The 17,350-nt window shown below is 34.6% G+C and overlaps 2 protein-coding genes across 5 annotated transcripts in view; one reads left to right on the plus strand and one right to left on the minus strand.

The window, feature by feature from the left end:
* Positions 1-1,236: 1,236 nt before the first annotated feature.
* Positions 1,237-12,118, plus strand: SYCP3 (synaptonemal complex protein 3). The gene is made up of 9 exons (XM_032346603.1): positions 1,237-1,324; positions 2,182-2,327; positions 2,806-2,872; positions 3,020-3,054; positions 5,215-5,332; positions 6,145-6,244; positions 9,672-9,770; positions 11,790-11,894; positions 12,022-12,118. Exons 2-9 carry the CDS (start codon positions 2,195-2,197, stop codon positions 12,073-12,075), a joined length of 711 nt encoding a protein of 236 aa, XP_032202494.1. The 5' UTR covers positions 1,237-1,324; positions 2,182-2,194; the 3' UTR covers positions 12,076-12,118.
* The window catches only part of CHPT1 (choline phosphotransferase 1), a 32,156-nt gene continuing 26,718 nt past the window's right edge, over positions 11,913-17,350 (minus strand). For 2 of the 4 annotated variants that reach the window (XM_032346600.1, XM_032346602.1), the window contains exons 7-9: positions 17,077-17,202; positions 14,964-15,074; positions 11,914-12,101 (exon numbers count right to left, since the gene is read on the minus strand). In XM_032346600.1, coding sequence (XP_032202491.1) covers positions 12,057-12,101; positions 14,964-15,074; positions 17,077-17,202 — 282 coding nt within the window. In that variant the 3' untranslated portion in view covers positions 11,914-12,056. Of the gene's footprint in view, positions 12,102-14,874; positions 15,075-17,076; positions 17,203-17,350 lie in introns of all 4 variants that reach the window. The other 2 variants (XR_004286667.1, XM_032346601.1) reach the window with 2 other exon arrangements.

The raw sequence follows: 17,350 nt of genomic DNA on the forward strand, positions 1-17,350 counted from the left end.
AAGATTAATATCCAGCATACATAAAGGCTTTATAAATCAACAAAAACCAAACAAATAGATATTTCAAGGAAAAGAAAATGCAAATAGCCAATAAGCATAATAAGAGTTTAATCTTCTGAGTGACTGGAGAAATATAAAGCACACCCAAAGTAGTATCATTTTATACCTGATAGAATGGCAAAATTAAGAATATACTAAACAGGGGCACCTGGGTGGCTCAGTGGATTAAAGCCTCTGCCTTTGGCTCAGGTGGTGATCCCGAGGTCCTGGGATCGAGCCCCACATCGGGCTCTCTGCTCGGTGGGGAGCCTGCTTCCTCTTCTCTCTCTCTGCCTGCCTCTCTGCCCCCTTGTGATCTCTCTCTCTGTCAAATAAATAAATAAAATCTTAATAAAAAACAAAAAGAATAGACTAAGCAATGGGAACTCACTCTGTCGGTGGGGACTAAATTGGAAACCAGTTCACTTACTTATTATCATCCAGTTTATGACCTAGCAACTTCACACCTAGATTCTCTGCAAAAGCTTTAGCACATATGCATGAGATCAGAATTCATAGCGGCATTGTTTATATAGGTTATGCTCTGAAAGCAACCCACATGTGCATGGCCAGAAAACTCAATGAATAAATTGTGGAAAGGAGGAACGATAAAATATTATACGGCAGTGAACATGAAAGAACTATGGCTACACCTGATAATACAGATTTTCTTAGTGACGGGTGAAGTAAAAAGTGAGTGGAAGGATATTACAAAGAATATGGTATTTTGTGGGGGGGAGGTACCATCCACGCACAAAAACCAAGCAAGGTTAAGGATACTTGTATGTGGAAACAAAACTTAGAACATGTGAGAGACGATGATTTACACAGAATTCAGGATAAGTGAGAAAATATCTCTGACCGGGGAATTGGGGGCGGGAAAGGAATGGGATGGAAGCGATTTCCTGACAAAATGCCAAGGGTAATTCTGGTAAAATTCTGCTTCACAAATTAGGTCGTGTGTTCCTCGTGTTTCGTAACTTTATATTCTGCACTTTTCAAGTACTACACAAGTTTAAAAAAACAAACAAACAAAAAAACCAAAGCAGGAACATACCTCAAGAGCCCTAATACCCGCAGGCCACAGCCCGCAAGGCACTCTGGGTCAGCAGTCTCGTGGTCAGTCGCTCGTGGGGGCGGAGACTGTGGGTCTTCTATACGCACGCGCACAGCCCACCAGCCAATCAGCGACACCTTCGTGCCAGGCGGCTCTGCCTTTTCTCCCGCGGGAATTCTGAATTGCCTCAGAGGAGCGTCGCGCTGGCCAAGCGGACAGGAGCCTCAGGTGAGGGGCGGGGGCCGTGGAGGCTGGAGTGGCAGCGACACTCTCTGGAGACCTATACCTCTGGTCTTTGGCCATTGGGATTTTTTTCACGCGGGAGGAGGGGAGGATTTTTTCTAGCGCGGGCATCCGAGCTAGAGGCTTTTCTGGATCTGTGAGGTAAATCTTTCCGACTGGCTCTACTAGGGGCCTCTGACAGAAAAATGAAGTCAGTGAACTTCACTGAGCGCAAGGCCTGGATCAGGCGAGGGCAGGTGGAAAGCTGCGGGATGAAAGGGGGTCTCACTGGTCGCGATGCCCTGGGCAAGTTTATATCCGGGGAGCAGAGTGGGCCTTCGTCTGTCTGCATGTCTCTCCCTCGCGCCCGCCCTAAACCTGTCAGAAACAGGGTGAACTAAGGTCTTCTCTTCCTTTGTCCTCAATGTCTGTGTTGTGAACATCTTAGGCAGAATTGTTATTTCTCAAGGCACACATTGCAGAACGTTTTTTATTTTATTTTTATTTTGCTGTAAACTTATTTTGGGGCATGATCACAGGATCGATCCTGTCAACAACTACAGTTTCACTTTGTGACGGAAATGCACAAACTAGATTCTAGCCCGAATTTAGCCGGAATCTGACAGAGGCGGGACTGAAATTCAGATCACATAGCCCTCAGATGCTAGGCTCTCCGTCGCCTCACACCTGGAATCAGGGTCGATGCTGTCATTATCTTCTTTGTTAATTTGGGCCAACAAAATAAGTGAGGACTTTCCTCTTTATTTGATATAGTTAATTTTGAAATTTACCAGTTTACTTAAATGGTGTCTTTGGATTCAGAAGGTTTGAGAGATTTATTTATTTATTTATTTTTAAATCAGAAAACATCTAAATATGGTGCCCTCTGGAAGAAAACATACAGGGAAATCTGGGAAGACATCAATGGAGGATCAGGTTGTAAGAGCCTATGACTTTGAGAAGGAAGATAAAAAAGATCTGAGTGGTTCAGAGGAGGATGTTACCGAAGGTACAGTGTATCTACTGTTGCTGGGCAGTGACCCTGTTCTGTAGTTCATTCCTTCCGGATGCACTACATTTTAGACTATAATAAAACTTTATTCATGTACTTCGTGTTTCTCATTTGGAGCTTGAAAAGTGTACACAGCATCTCTTTCCTTTACAGTCATTTTCTCCAGATGTCTGTTCGTAAATAAATAAATGAGTTTTGTATAGCATAAATATCTGTATTATATAAAAATAAATAAAAACCTGGCTTACTGTGACATTAACACAGGAAGGCTTGCAAAATTGTTCCTATAAAATGGTCCTAGATCCTGATTTAATTCTATCTAAACTGCAGAGCAAGTACTGTATTTATATGTCTGCTTTAAAAAGTTACGTTGGCGAAAAAAACCTAAAAGCCTCCAAATTAAGATAGTTCATCATTAAAAATTACCAAAATGGAATAGGTTCAAAAATATTTTTCTTTTTTATTGTCAATGCAGGGAAGACTCCAGTAATTGAGAAGCATGGGAAGAAAAGGACTTCTGCAGCAGTGTTTGAAGATATGGGGTGATGTGCTCAAAATAATTTTTGCGTGTTACATAAACTACTTTAAGAAAAATCTACTTTGGTTGTCCAATGAATATTGTATGTAAAACACATTGTGTAATATTTCAATCCTTAATTTAAAAATTTCTAATGTAATTATTTTCACAGGGGTGAAGTACAAAATATGCTGGAAAGATTTGGAGGTATGTTTTAAGAGATATTTTTCTTTTAAGATAATTATTTTAAACCATGTAACATATATAGGATTTAAACCATGTAAGATATATAGGAAATGTTAATCAGTGAACTATAAGATTGTTAATCCAATGCTTGTCCTCATATATAAGATTTTCCCTAAGTATGTGTGATTCAACTATATAGATTTCCTTAACTAATCTCCAGTTGTCAGTGCGAAGAGTAAGAATGGTGTTTTTATTTTATATATGTGTGAATTTAATGGAATGTGCAATTTTAGAACAAAAATGGAAGGGGAAAGCCTCTACTCCTGTTTATATGAACGTCCACAAACTCACAAAGCAAGTGTTAAAAACACACATATCTGTATATATTTCAGTTTTTCATTTTCTCAATTTAGTTATTTTCTATGACATTGCTGTATTCTTTCCTTAGGAGCAGTATAAATTGAACACTTTAAAATATCTCTTTATTGTTATTTTTTACTTTATTAAACTATGTCATTTAGAAAGGTAACCCTGCTAGCTAGTGAGAAATATATAATCAGATAAAAAGTTTATAAACCTTAAATGATATATTTAATATTTAGTTACATTAACTGTGTTAGGGGATAGTGTTCTTTTTTTTTAAGATTTTATTTATTTGAGAGAGAGAGCGAGAGCGTGCGCACATGCATGAGCCAGGGAAGGGGCCACAGGGAGAGGGAGAGAGAAGCAGACTCCCTGCCGAGCAGGAAGCCCAACACAATGTGGCCTAGATCCCAGGTCCTGGAGATTAACCTGAGCCAAAGGGGACATTTAACCAACTGAGCATCCAGGTGCCCCAGGGAATAGTATTCTTAAAAAAGAACAATATTTGGTTCCTCTATATGGATTATGTACTCAGTCAAGTCTTTTTTGAAAGCATTGCTCTATTTGGTGGTAGAAAAATGTTTGTTTTATAATCTGTCTTCTAAATTTATCATGGGTATATACTGGAAATTGAAATATTTGTATAATAATACAGATCCATCATGATTACTGAAAAAAATAATTATTGGTGGTAGATTCATATGCAAGTATTTAGCAAAGCAGTTTTATAGGACAAAAATGTCTTATTAAAAGCTCCAGAAATCATTGTCATAAACCTGAAACTAATCTATAACATTGTGTGTCAACTATACTTCAGTAAGAAAAAAATTTTCTTTTAGTAAGTCCAGGAGAAAAAAAAGATTCCATGGAAATATTTAAAAGGGTACTTGAGTGAATTTATCAAGATACTTACTTAAATTAAGGTTTTTTTATGCTTGGTTTTTATCTCTTTTGGTAAAAATTTTATTTGAAAGTATCACAGATTATATTTTTAAAAAAATAATTTTCTTAACTGTTTTTATCCTTTTTGGATTCTTTTTAGTTTTTTAAATTTATTTATTTGTGTGAGAGAGAGAACAAAAGGGGAAGGGAAGATGGCAGAGAGAGAAACAGACTCCCTACTCAGCAGGGAGCTGTGATGCAGGACTCCATCCCAGGACCCTGTGATCATGACCTGAGCCCAAGGCAGACACTTGACTGAGCCACTGGCCCTTTTTTTATTCTTTTAAAATTTGTGTGTTTTATATGATGAGTTCTCGCAATAACTCATATAAATGAGTTCTTTCAGTTTTTTTAATTTAGAAAAATTTACCCTTTATTAGTGTTTTCTCCTGAGGAAGTTAAAGGTCTGTCTTTGAGACTCCCCTTTCTTTTTTCATGTTTAGTTTTTTTCAATCATCTCTAAATTAAAAAATTAGCTCTAGGAAAATCAAAGTAGGGATACTAATTGCCAAAAGCTTTCTTAGGAAAAAAGCAAATAATCTTGGCTTTTTAATATTATACCTACTTTAAGATTTAATTTATATTTTTTTAAGATTTTATTTATTTGTCAGAGAAAAAGAGAGATTGAGAGAGAGAGCACAAGCAGGTAGAGCAACAGGCAATTAGCAAGGAGCCTCAATAGAGGACTCAATCTCAGGATCATGACCTGAGCTGAACGCAGAGGTTTAACCTACTGAGCCACCCAGGCATCCCTAAGATTTATTTTTAAATGTCTTTCCAAAACTGTTGAACCACCTGTATCCCTATTTAATTTAAATATGTGGGAACAAAACAATTTTCAATATTAAGTTTAATGAATGTTTATTTTCAATAAAGCTGACATTAACAAGGCTCTTCTTGCCAAGAGAAAAAGACTAGAATTATATACCAAAGCGTCTCTCAAAACTAGTAACCAGAAAATTGAACATGTTTGGAAAACCCAGCAAGAGCAAAGGTAAGGTTGTTGGTTTTTTTCACAGCCATGACATTGTATCACTTCTTAGTATTCATTGCTGCAAATTATGAAAAATACTGTCATCTTCTATTTGCCAAGGTCTCTACTAAAATATATATTTGGCTTGATTTTCCTTTAAGTCCTTTAGTTCTATAACCTTCTTCATAGACTTGAGATATATTTCTTAGAAATCAAGGCAGGTTATCTTTTCCTCCATTTAAATAACAACTGAATTTTTTTAAAGGTTATTCATATTCATTCTAGAAATACTCCAACTGAATAAAAATTGTCATATAAATTATTAGCCTTATGAGAGCTCCCTATTTAACAATGTAGAAAAAGATCCATCTTATTGTAAATACTACATCTGTGTGTTTTAGCTGAACTGACTTAATTGCTCTTTTTTACAAAATCATTCTTGTACCAAAATGGGGAAAAATTAAGTGGAATATTTCTATTTGGAAATCTTACATGATAAACATAATAACTTCACTGAATCTATTTATCATATCAGAACCTACATTTGGTTGGCAAAAATAAAAAATCTTCTTGGAGATGAAATGGACCTTTCTGGAAAAATTATGCGTATAGTAAAACTTCCATAGTTTTTAAGAACTGACTCATGTGAGAGGGCTTTTCTGTTGGCTGATTAGAAAAAGAAATACTTCCAAAATCTGAAATTTTACTTTTTGGTTTCATATTTGAAAATTTAAGATGCCATTATTTCCTTCTGTAGTATTTATAAAGTATGTCAAATTTTGTTTTGAATGTTTTGGTATAAAATATGAAAAATTCACTGTTATGTTTTACAGGCAGAAGCTTAACCAAGAATATTCTCAGCAATTTCTGACTTTGTTTCAGCAGTGGGATATAGATGTGCAGAAAGCTGAGGAACAAGAAGAAAAACTGGCTGTTAGTATCACGCTTAATTTTAGAATCAATTACAACCAAGTGTCAAGTAGAAATGGAGAGCCTAGCTATGTGGTAGATCTGTGATAGTTTGGTTCCATTTCCCATGCTGGCTATGTGTTTTGTTCCTGCTGAATGGTAAGCCAGAGAATTACGGGCACATACCCTACTTACAAAAGCTGTTGGCCTTTGCTTCCAATATTGGTTGAGATTCTTGCAGTTCCAAGTGATGGAAATTGTGAAAGTACAAAGGAAGGATTATTAGTTTATATAAAAGAAGTCCAGGAGTAGTTTAGCTTCAGGCATAGGTGAATGGGTATAAGGAAGCACTGCTTATATAGTGTCTTTGGGCTCTGTCTCCAGTCCTTAATAGGCTCTTTCAATATGGTAAGCAAGATAGCTTCTTCCAATTTAAACTTGCTACAAGCTTAGTAACTGGGTTTTTATCAAAAACTGGCAGGAAAGTAAAGCCCTGTGGAGGAATATCACTGATCTAGTTTGCATCATTTGCCCATTCCTGAACCAGTCATTATGGTCAACCATGGTTTATTCTTACTGGCCAGACTTGAGTTTCATGCCCATCTCTATGGGAGGTGGAAGTGAGCCCCACCCATATATATGCAACTACATTAACTATTCTTTTATTTCATTCTTTAATTTATAAAATTATCACACATTTCTTATTTAAGAGCTCAGGTACTATTCAAATTAAATGATTTTAGGGGTTGTTCGGTCAGCTCAGATTTGGAAATGTTAATATGAAACATCCAAGGGGATGTGTTGAGTAGGCCATTGGTATGGTATAGGTATCTTGGAGTTCTGGAAAGAGATATGAATTGAACATACAAAGTTGGGAATTCTCAGCATAAAGACAGCATTTAAGCCATGAGTTTGGTTGAGATCAACAAGGGAGTGATTGTAAATGTAAAAGGAGGTCTAAGGACTGAGCTCTGGAATAAGTACTTCAATGTTTAGAGTTCAAGAAGATGAGAGAGAACCAGTAAAAGAGACTGAGAATGAGTGGTCTATAATAGGTGGGGGGTAAAATGACTCCAAGTGAAGTCAAGAAAGCCTTTTAAGAGGGAGAGAGGATTAGCTTTGTCATATGCTCTTTATGGGTGAAATAGGAGGGGATTTGGCAATGTGAAGGTTGTTGGTGTTCTTGAGCAGAATTATTTTGGTAGAAAAGGCAGTGCAAAAACTTGATTAGAATGCATGTAAGAGGGGCGCCTGGGTGGCTCAGTGAGTTGAACCTTTGCCTTCTGCTCAGGTCATGATCTCAGGGTCCTGCAATCAAGCCCTGTATCAGGCTCTCCCCCTCCCCCTCTACCTGCCTCTCTGCCTACTTGTGATCTATCAAATAAACAAAAATCTTAAAAAAAAAAAAAAAGAATGCATGTAAGAGAGAATAGGAAAAAAAGAAACAGAGTTGTTGGCCTGAGTAGAAAAGGAATAGTGTGTCGTTTTGTTTATGAATGGAGAAAGAGCAACATGTTTGTGTGCAACAAGAATAATCTTGAGGGAAAAATAAAAAGTAATGCAAAGAGGAAGACAGTTGTTGAATTCTTAAGAATTCAAGTTGGAACATGTGAAGAAATTGGTGGTAGCAGAGAACAGGGATAGTTCATCCTTAAAAACAGGGAAGAAGGCGGAGTATGTGAGCACAGGTGTAGGTGCATAGGTAGAAATAGTGATGGATACTCAAAGTTCTCTTTGGATTACTTGTATTTCTTTAGTGAAATAATTAAAAGGTCCTTGGATGATAGAAAGCATGTTGCTTTTTGAGGTCAAATGAGAAGGTATAAAATATTTTCCTGAGTGGATCAGCAAATGGAGTAGGGAAATATAATTAAGGATCAAATTTGGGCTTGTGATCACAGTGATCATAATTTAAAGTGAGGCGTGTCAGCATGATTGTGGGGTTTTCTCCATTCATGACCAGCTGCAGGAATGTATGCAGAATAGCTGGAGCATTGAATTTTTCAGTATTGGGGTTTAGCTAAACAAGTGTGACAGAGTAAAAATTGGGCAGGATATATATACTCCTTTTATTTGAAAGGAGTAATTATGATTGACCATATAATTTAAGCTGGGAAGGAAGAAAGTGAGGACATAGGAATATGGATAGGGGATAGTGAAAACTAGGTATAGAATGAGTGGATTTTACGTATTGATAGAAATTTTTGAGTTGTAGTACTAAGAGTGTGCCAAGTACTAAGTATGAAGAGTATTTGGTAAGCAAGTAGTGGTTAGATAGTGTGCTATATGGAGAAACAGCATGAATAATGATTAGATCTGGATTCTGGAAACATACTGTGGAATTATCCTGGTATGACCAAACACTGGCTGTGAAACTGGAAAAATTATCTATGTGCTTCACTTTCCTTATCTATGAAAGGGGAGTAATAATACCTATCTTATAGAGTTGTTTCAAGGATGAAATTAGTTCATACATAATATGTTCAAGAGTTCAAGTGTTATCTAACAGAGTTAATATGACATTTTCTACTCTTTTTTTTTTTAAGATTTTTTTATTTATTTTATTTGACAGACAGAGATCACAAGTAGGCAGAGAGGCAGGCAGAGAGAGAGGAAGGGAAGCAGGCTCCCCGCTGAGCAGAGAGCCCCATGTGGGCCTCAATCCCAGGACCCTGAGATCATGACCTGAGCCGAAGGCAGCGGCTCAACCCACAGAGCCACCCAGGCGCCCGACATTTTCTACTCTTAATACTATGTATAAGTTGTAGTTATTGGCAGTGACAAAATCTAGGATGTAAGCATGTATGTGAATGGCTGAAGTAGGGTGGGGACAAAAACCTTTGGTGGAAAGTAGGAAGGAACTGAAACATCAGCATTATTGGAAGGTTCATTATGTGTTGATATGGAAAGCACCAAGAATTAAAACATATTTTGAGTATTGTTGGGTTGCCTGGGTGGCTCAGTCCGGTAAGCGTCTGACTCTTCTTTTTTGGGGGAGGGTGTAAGACTTCATTTATTTGTCAGAGAGTGAGCAAGAAAGCACAAGCAGGGGCACATGCCAGCGGAGATGCAGGCAGAGGAAGTAGACTTCCTGCTAAGCAAGGAGCCCAATGCAGAACTCCATTCAAGGACCTTGGGATCATGACCCAGGCTGAAGCCATCACTTAACAGAGCCACTCAGGTGTCCCTAAGCATCTAACTCTTGATTTCAGGGTTGTGAGTTCACATGGAGCCTACATTTAAAAACAAAACCAAAACAACGTTAAGTGTTCCTACACAGTGACTGGTAGGATTATTACTGTTGTGTATTGGTGGTGAACTTGGTCATAATAGTTAAAACTGTGGACTTTTGTCATTCCTTTTGCCATCCTTCTGTTTAATGTAGAATTATTTTTTTACTAAATTTTAAATTATACCTAAATTGTTTTAATTTTTTCTTTTACATTTGTAGAACATGTTCCGACAGCAACAAAAGGTTTTTCAACAATCTAGAATTGTTCAGAGCCAGAGACTGAAAACAATTAGACAGTTATATGAGCAGTTCATAAAGGTCTGTTGTATTTGGTTATGTAATACTTTCTTATATAACATTATATTTGGAAGTAGAAGATAATTTTTTCCTATTAAGGGGAAAAACATTTTGCTCATACATTTTAAATTCTTACCTACTTTCCATTTTGATTTAAGTGTTGAATATATTTTTACAATTCTAATGTTTTTATGGGGAGTCTTCAAACAGGAAATGGTAAATTGGGAATTTTACCTAAATGTACATAATGTGCATAAAATTCATACTTTAATAGTTCTATCTTAACTGAAAATAGAAAGTCTGTAAGTCATTTCTAGGTAGTCTTTTACTTGTCTTTGCACTTGATCTTAGCCTTTACTTGTCTTTGTATCTCCAATGTTTGCTAAATAGAAAGTACCCAATTGAAAATGAACAATTTTTTATTTTCTAATGTAATATATATGTATTTTATGGCACATTTCCTTTTAGGATTATTACAGTGACTAAACGTGGCTTTATATGGCATCTTATAATCATAAAGCCAGATGATTAAAAACTTGTGGATTAAGAATTATCTGACATATTTTAGCAAATATTAACATATTAGCAAATAATGGTTTGTGGCATTGACCTCTTACTCATGCAGATATATTATTTTTTAGTAACTGTTCATAGTTCATTGTAATCCTACACATACTTTTTTCTTTCTCTTTTTTTTGATGTGGGGATTCTTTTAGATAATCTTGTTCAAATGTTAAAATGTCACCCTTTTAAAGGAATCAGGATGCTCTGAGTAAACTAGTAGTTATAGACCAATCATTTTTAAAGAACTTTAATATGTATTTATATCAAAGTTACTTTTAAAAGTGTTCCCAGTCAGCTTGCTCTAAGGCTGCCTAAAAACCATTTAATTGGTGTTAAGATTGATGAAGTACTAAAGATTTCTTCTAAATTTTATCACTAAATGTTACCACTTAGGCTAGGAACTTTTTAGTATTGTATTTGACTTCTCCATCTCCCTTATTCTTCATACCCAGTTATTAGTAGGTCCAGTCATTTTTACTTCTGCTGTGGTTCCTTTTTTTAATTCCCGAGCTATTTTCCTAGTTTACAACCACATCATTCTTTGCTTATCCTATTAAACCTCAGCTGATTTTTTTCTGTTCTCCAAACTACCCTTCATAGGTCTGTCACATTACTTTCCTAAAATGTCTCTTCTGAAAAAGTCAGTTTCTCATTTTCAGTTCTTATTTATTCAAGTTCCCTCCCATAATATGATTTTCTCTTCTTCGTTATATTTGTCTGGTAATCCTCACACCTCCAGATAACTGCTTTCTCTAAACTCACTGTGTACTTCCATGCTTTTGATAATGCTCTTGCTCTAAAATATTTTTAATAACTTTTTCTTTATTAAATCTTGCTCTTTTTCCAAATAAATTGGAGTTAATCGCTATTTTCTACTACATAGCTACAAGTTGCATTTCCATTCCTACTATAAAATTTTGTGTTATTTTTGTTCTTTACTGGAATAAGGGAGTGATCATGTATTAATATTTTTTATTTTCTCCACAACACTTAATAATATAATACATTTTATATAGTAGGAGTTAAGATCACTATTTGTTAGATGAAAGATTTATAATGTAATTTTTTTCATAAATTGAAAAGAGGTATATTACAGATCATTTTATTTCTCCTTATGAATTCCCATCACACTATTAGTCATAATAACATTAACTACCTGATATTTAGAATGCTTACTAGAAATTTTAAAAATTAAGGTATTCTTTTTTTGTTCTTTTTTGACCTTAGCAGCTCATTAGCCCAATATTTCGAGCAAAATACACTACTGTTATACCTCCTATAATATTTGATCCATGTCTGATGCTTTTATTCCTTTAATGGGTATTTTGGTTTCCGGTATTCAAATACTTTCATTTGAAATAAAGAATGCACATTATTTGAATACTAAAAAGTGCCTATTTTGAAAATTAATTCTATAAGTTTAGAATCTGAGATGAAAAGTGGTAGTTGTAACTGAACTAGCCTTTTGTGTTTTAGAGTATGGAGGACTTGGAGAAGAATCACGATAGTCTACTTACTGGTGCACAAAATGAACTTAGAAAAGAAATGGCTATGTTGCAAAAAAAAATTATGATGGAAACTGTAAGTCATTACATTTTGAATTGAAAAAAAGGAGTAATGCAAGCATTGAAATATTTTATTTGCTGAAATATGTATAACACTTATCTAAAAATTAAACAAATGTTTAATATTTCCTTTCATGTAACAGCAGCAGCAAGAGATGGCAAGTGTTCGAAAGTCTCTTCAGTCCATGTTATTCTGATGACTCTTTGAAGGAAGAACTTGAACCTAAGTAATATGATACAATTACAGCATTAGCTAAGAGGCATGTAATTCTTTTAGAGTGGTTTAAAAATTCTAGTTTAAAACAATACAAGGTGTTAATTGTTAGCTTAAGTGCAAGACCCTTCCTTCTGTTAACCTTCAGATAAAGCTGAACAGTTATGTGAGTCCAGATCTTTAATAGTAATAGTGAATTTTTCTCTTTAACACTTGTTAATTAACTTTTAGCAATAAAGATGATTTAATTTCAGCTTTTGGCTTCTGTGTATTTGTATTAGTCCCAAAAGTTAGAAAGCACAAGTATAAAAGGTTACATTGTTTTTCTTTAAGGAAAAATATACAAAACTATGTTCTATGTACATTCCACTGTATATACTGAAGTTACAGCCAATTCCAATGAAAATATGGTTTTAAAAGAAAATCTATTCTACTGACTTACATAATTTATTAAAAGCAACCCAAGTTTGTGTTCTGAAATAAATAAAACTGCTAAAAACCATTAAGAAAACCAAAAAAGATATATAACTATTAGTTTTAAGACATGATTGGTGAATATGTCATTTCCATAAAGACATCAAAAAGCCATTTAATTGGCCTTGGTCCATAATTAAATGACACATGCCCTTAGTAATTATTAAGATCATATCATTAACATACCTAATTACTTATGGTTTAAATATTTCACATCTGTCTTTAATACCTAGTAAATATTTTGTTTGAAAATATTGTTTGTTTTAATATTCAGTAAATATATGAAGTTTGATTATATTCCTTTCCAAACTTGAACAGTTGACTTCATACCTTGTCACTAAAAATTTGCATTTTTTTAAACAGAAAAACATATGAAGCACTGGGATTTAGTAAATATTAAACTGTTTCAGCATTTGTTTGAAATATGTCAGCTAAACTTACTATCTTTTGCTGGAATTGCTTTCATTAAATCATTCAAAATGAAAAATATCACCATTAGAAGGAGAAGATTGATTTTCTCCTGTTTTTTCATGTTTTAAACTTTAATTTTTGCCCCATAACCCACTTTACCTTAGTTTTAAGGTGTTCCAAGTTTTAAAAAGCAAGTCCATACTGATACTCTTTTTTTTAACTATGATAGCTTATATAGGAAGAAATTAATGATTATCTAATATTAAGGAGCCAGTTTCTAAATTTTGTAAAGGACTTATTTTAAGTCAAAATTTACGCTGGAATCTAATTTTTTTTTTTTTTAAAGATTTTACTTATTTATTTGACAGAGACACAGAGAAAGAGGGTACACAAGCAGGGGGAGCGGGAGAGGGAGAAGCAGGCTTCCTGCCAAGCAGGGAGCCCAATGTGGGCCTAAATCCCTGGACCCTGGGATCATGACCTGAGCCAAAGGCAGCCACTTAACAACTGAGCCGCCCAGGCACCCTTGGTATCTAAATCTTAAGTACCATTCAAACACCTTAAAAAGTCCTATTTGAGTTTGAGTAAAAGTTAGAAGCAAAATAAGCACTCCAGAGTGGTTTCTATGTACTTAATTCACGTATTTTTTCCTTTTAAGGAATATCAACTTTCACTATTTTTTCAATATACCTTTTTATTGCTTAATATATAGTCTGTGTTCATTACTCCTTTATTTTTTTGATTATTTCATCATATGCCTTATGGTCTACAGAACTGTTGGGCAAAATTAAAAATAAGGTAAGATGGGGAGTCAGTCACAATGAGCAACATAAACTTTTAAGTGAGAGTGGAAAGATCAGTACATTATCTATTTAGTGATGGGATGACTGATAATTACATTATCCCCCTTTCCTCATGAGTCATCCATTTGAGGCAACTTTGGTTGTTACTCAAAAGGGAAGATATTTTTGCCATGTTGTCATAAATTACTAATTTTCTTTTTTCTTTTTAGAGATTTATTAGAGAGAGAGAGAGAGAGAGAGGATGAGGTGGTGGGGGTGGAGGGAGAGTATAGGGAGAAGGAGAAGCAGGCTTCCAGCTGAGCAGGGAACCTGGTGACTGATGATTCCAGGACTCTGGGATCATGACCTGAGCAGAAGGCAGATGCTTAACTGACTGAGCCACCCAGGAGCCCCATAAATCACTAATTTTCTTATATCAACCTTGCTTTAGCTACTTTATGTTTCACAAAAGGGGATCTTTAATGTCCACTTTTTTTATGACAATGAAATTTTAACTTAGAATATCAAGGAATGATGTATAAAAATTCATTTGCTTTTCTGAACTGGTAAGACAAATTCCTCTTACTAAAAAAAATTATAGAAAATTCTGGTAGCCCCTTTAAATTCTAGTTGTAAGCAAGTATTTCCTTTTATACAATAGTAATTAATATAACTTGAAAAACTGCTAATTAAAAAATACCATTTCTTATAACATCATTTGTTTCAGTAACTACAATATTACAATCCATGCATTTATGCAGTGTTATGAACTTGTCAAATTTTTGCAGTTGAAGTAAGCATCACCCTAAGAGGGCTAAAATCCTTTAAGCCCTGAATTTTTATGTAATCCTTTAGCAATGAAAACCCCGAGTATCTGACAAAGACTTTTGAGACAGAGACTGATCTTTAGAACGACAGTGGTTTACTTTCTTGTCCTCAGAAAATTGAAATATCTTTCTTTGATTTTGTTTCTAAGTTATAGATTGTAATACTCTGATAATACCTGTGATCAAAATGTTGATATACAATGAGGACTTCACAACTGAAATAAACAATGGAATCTACAAGACTTAGAGTTTTATATTCAAATATAACCTTATTTATTGTATACTAGCCTCCTGCAAAGGGGAATTTCCTTCACTCATAGGTTCCCCTAACTGCTTCTCCTCTTTTCCTTGGGCTATTAGTCAATATGCTTGTGAACCTGTTCAGGTGCTTCATGATATGAAGTCTTGAAGATATTTAGATGAAGGTGTCTTGAAATTTGCAGGCACAAAGCACTAAAGTACATCATCATATCAAATGAAGAAATGACCTTTGGAAGCAAAAAAAAAAAAAAAAAAATCAAATGTATTACCATCTATTCTTCCTGAAGCAGCAAATATTTTTCTGTTCCCCCTTCCCACCCCCCTGGATCTCACACCTTAATCTATAATTCCTCAATGGAAATACTACATTTTAGAGTACTTTCATATATTTCATATTTGGACCTCACTATAATCCTCTGGAACATGCAATGTATTTCACAGTTATAAGAACTGAGGCTCAGAGTGGTAAAACTCCTAGACAAAAATACAAAAGCTGGAAGGTAACAAAATTGGTCTTCTGACTCCACATTCTTTAAATTTTCTGCTGTGCAACAAAGCCTAAATTTTCTATTAAAAGGGTTGCTAGTCATTAATAAAATCATTCCATCATATACATTTCTTTTTCCTTTGAGATGGTTGTAAGAAAGTAAAGGCCTGGAAAAGACCTAGTTGAGGGGAGGCATATACAAAATTGTGTTGAATACAAAATTAAAGAGGAAGGCACACTCTAAAAAGTCTACCAAAGACCAGGAGGAAATGCTTCCTTTCAGAGAGGGAGGCTCACAGCTCTACCAGTGGAGGGGGAATTCTCACCTATGAGGGGAAAATCTCCCATATCATTTACTTGAAAAGCTCTATCTGATCCTTTTCTTATGTTTAATTATGTTAAACATAAATTGATAATATATATGCAAGCTTAGTAAAAGTAACCCTACATTCAATTTTTGGATATTCTGCATAATCACCCCTATTTCTTAGATTGTTTTGGATATTACTGGATAGAAAGTTAAAGGAAATTATTCTGATTTTCAAACACTTTTTAGACTATTTCCTGAAAAACTTCCAAGGATTAAGATTTATATCTCATCACCATTTGAAGAATGAAAGACTTCTGAATTGCCATGAATGGATATTAAACTATTTACTCCAGAAAAAAGAATAATACTATAGAGCCTAGTATAAAGAATCATCAGATGTACTCCTGTGGTCTGTGCGCAGAACAGATATATTTTAATGCCTAAGTCTAACAAATAGGGTACATTATTCAAACTATCAAGAGATTCACTGAAGGATTTCTTTTAGCACACTTTAATATGTATTTATCTATCACTAACAATTAGATGCAAGGTCCAAAGGTAGGGGAAAACAGAGCAAAGTTGTTCAGAACCATCATTAATTGAAGACCATAAAGCTAATGTCTCAATTTAAAAAAACTGAATAATGCTCCCTTTATCCATGTTTGTGATTAAGGTGTTGCCAACAGTGACTTTTTCTTCCTCAGAGCTAGAGAGCTCTCTTAAGTGCAGAATTTTGTGTTTTATAATAATTTTGAGTAGCAACTAATATATTATCTGTACCACTTTCTTAAGCTGGACATATTCAATGAGAATTTAACCTTTGCTTGATGAGCCATCATTATTGATATAAGTTATGCACTGTCCTCAAGAGCCAAACAGATATATCAAGTTGCTTACTTCTAGAACAAAATGGTCTCAGAATCCTATAGTTGGTAGTACTGTTTTTTTTCTGTTTTGTGTCTTCAATATTAGCCAACAGTTCTTGATGCAGTAAGGACCCACATATTCTAACACTAATTCCATCTAATTCACCTGTTACCTGCTATAAGCTCAAAAAATTCTATTAAGCTTGATTAAATAAAAGTCAGACACCTAAAAAAGTATTTGCCATTCTCTGGGCAGAGTGAAGTGATTTTTGACATCTTTGTATTGTTTTTGGTTGGGGAGAAAGATCTGTTTTTAAGGTACACAATTGGGTTTTTAAGGATTTAAGTTGTTGAAAGCCTAATCTCCAGATAATCTGGGCCATTTCTATACACACACACAAAACACAATTCACAGCTTAAAAGGAGTTAATTTTAAATATTCAGAAACATTTACAATATAGACTAGATAGTAAGACTATCTGCTATCTCACTGAAATGACTCTTAAGCATAGAGTTATCTGACATCTATTAAAAATAAATAAAAACCTTAGCAGGAAAGAACTTACCATTGCTATCCAAAGAACAACATATTCGTCTACAAAATTATTAAAGTACTGGTCTAAAAACAAAAGACCTGGGCCAAAAAAGACAGTGTCTTGAAGATACAGTTCACTTTTGGTCATGTGAGCTATCTATAAAAAAGTAAACAAAATAATTTCACTATTAAATTTTAAATATTTTAGCTTTTATTTTTCAGGAAACAATTATAACTTTAATTCACTGTTAAGACAAAAATAGAGACCATTTTTCTCACATTTAATATGGAAATGCTAATTCTAA

Source organism: Mustela erminea, chromosome 6, assembly GCF_009829155.1.
Source record: "Mustela erminea isolate mMusErm1 chromosome 6, mMusErm1.Pri, whole genome shotgun sequence".
Taxonomy (NCBI): Eukaryota; Metazoa; Chordata; class Mammalia; order Carnivora; family Mustelidae; genus Mustela; species Mustela erminea.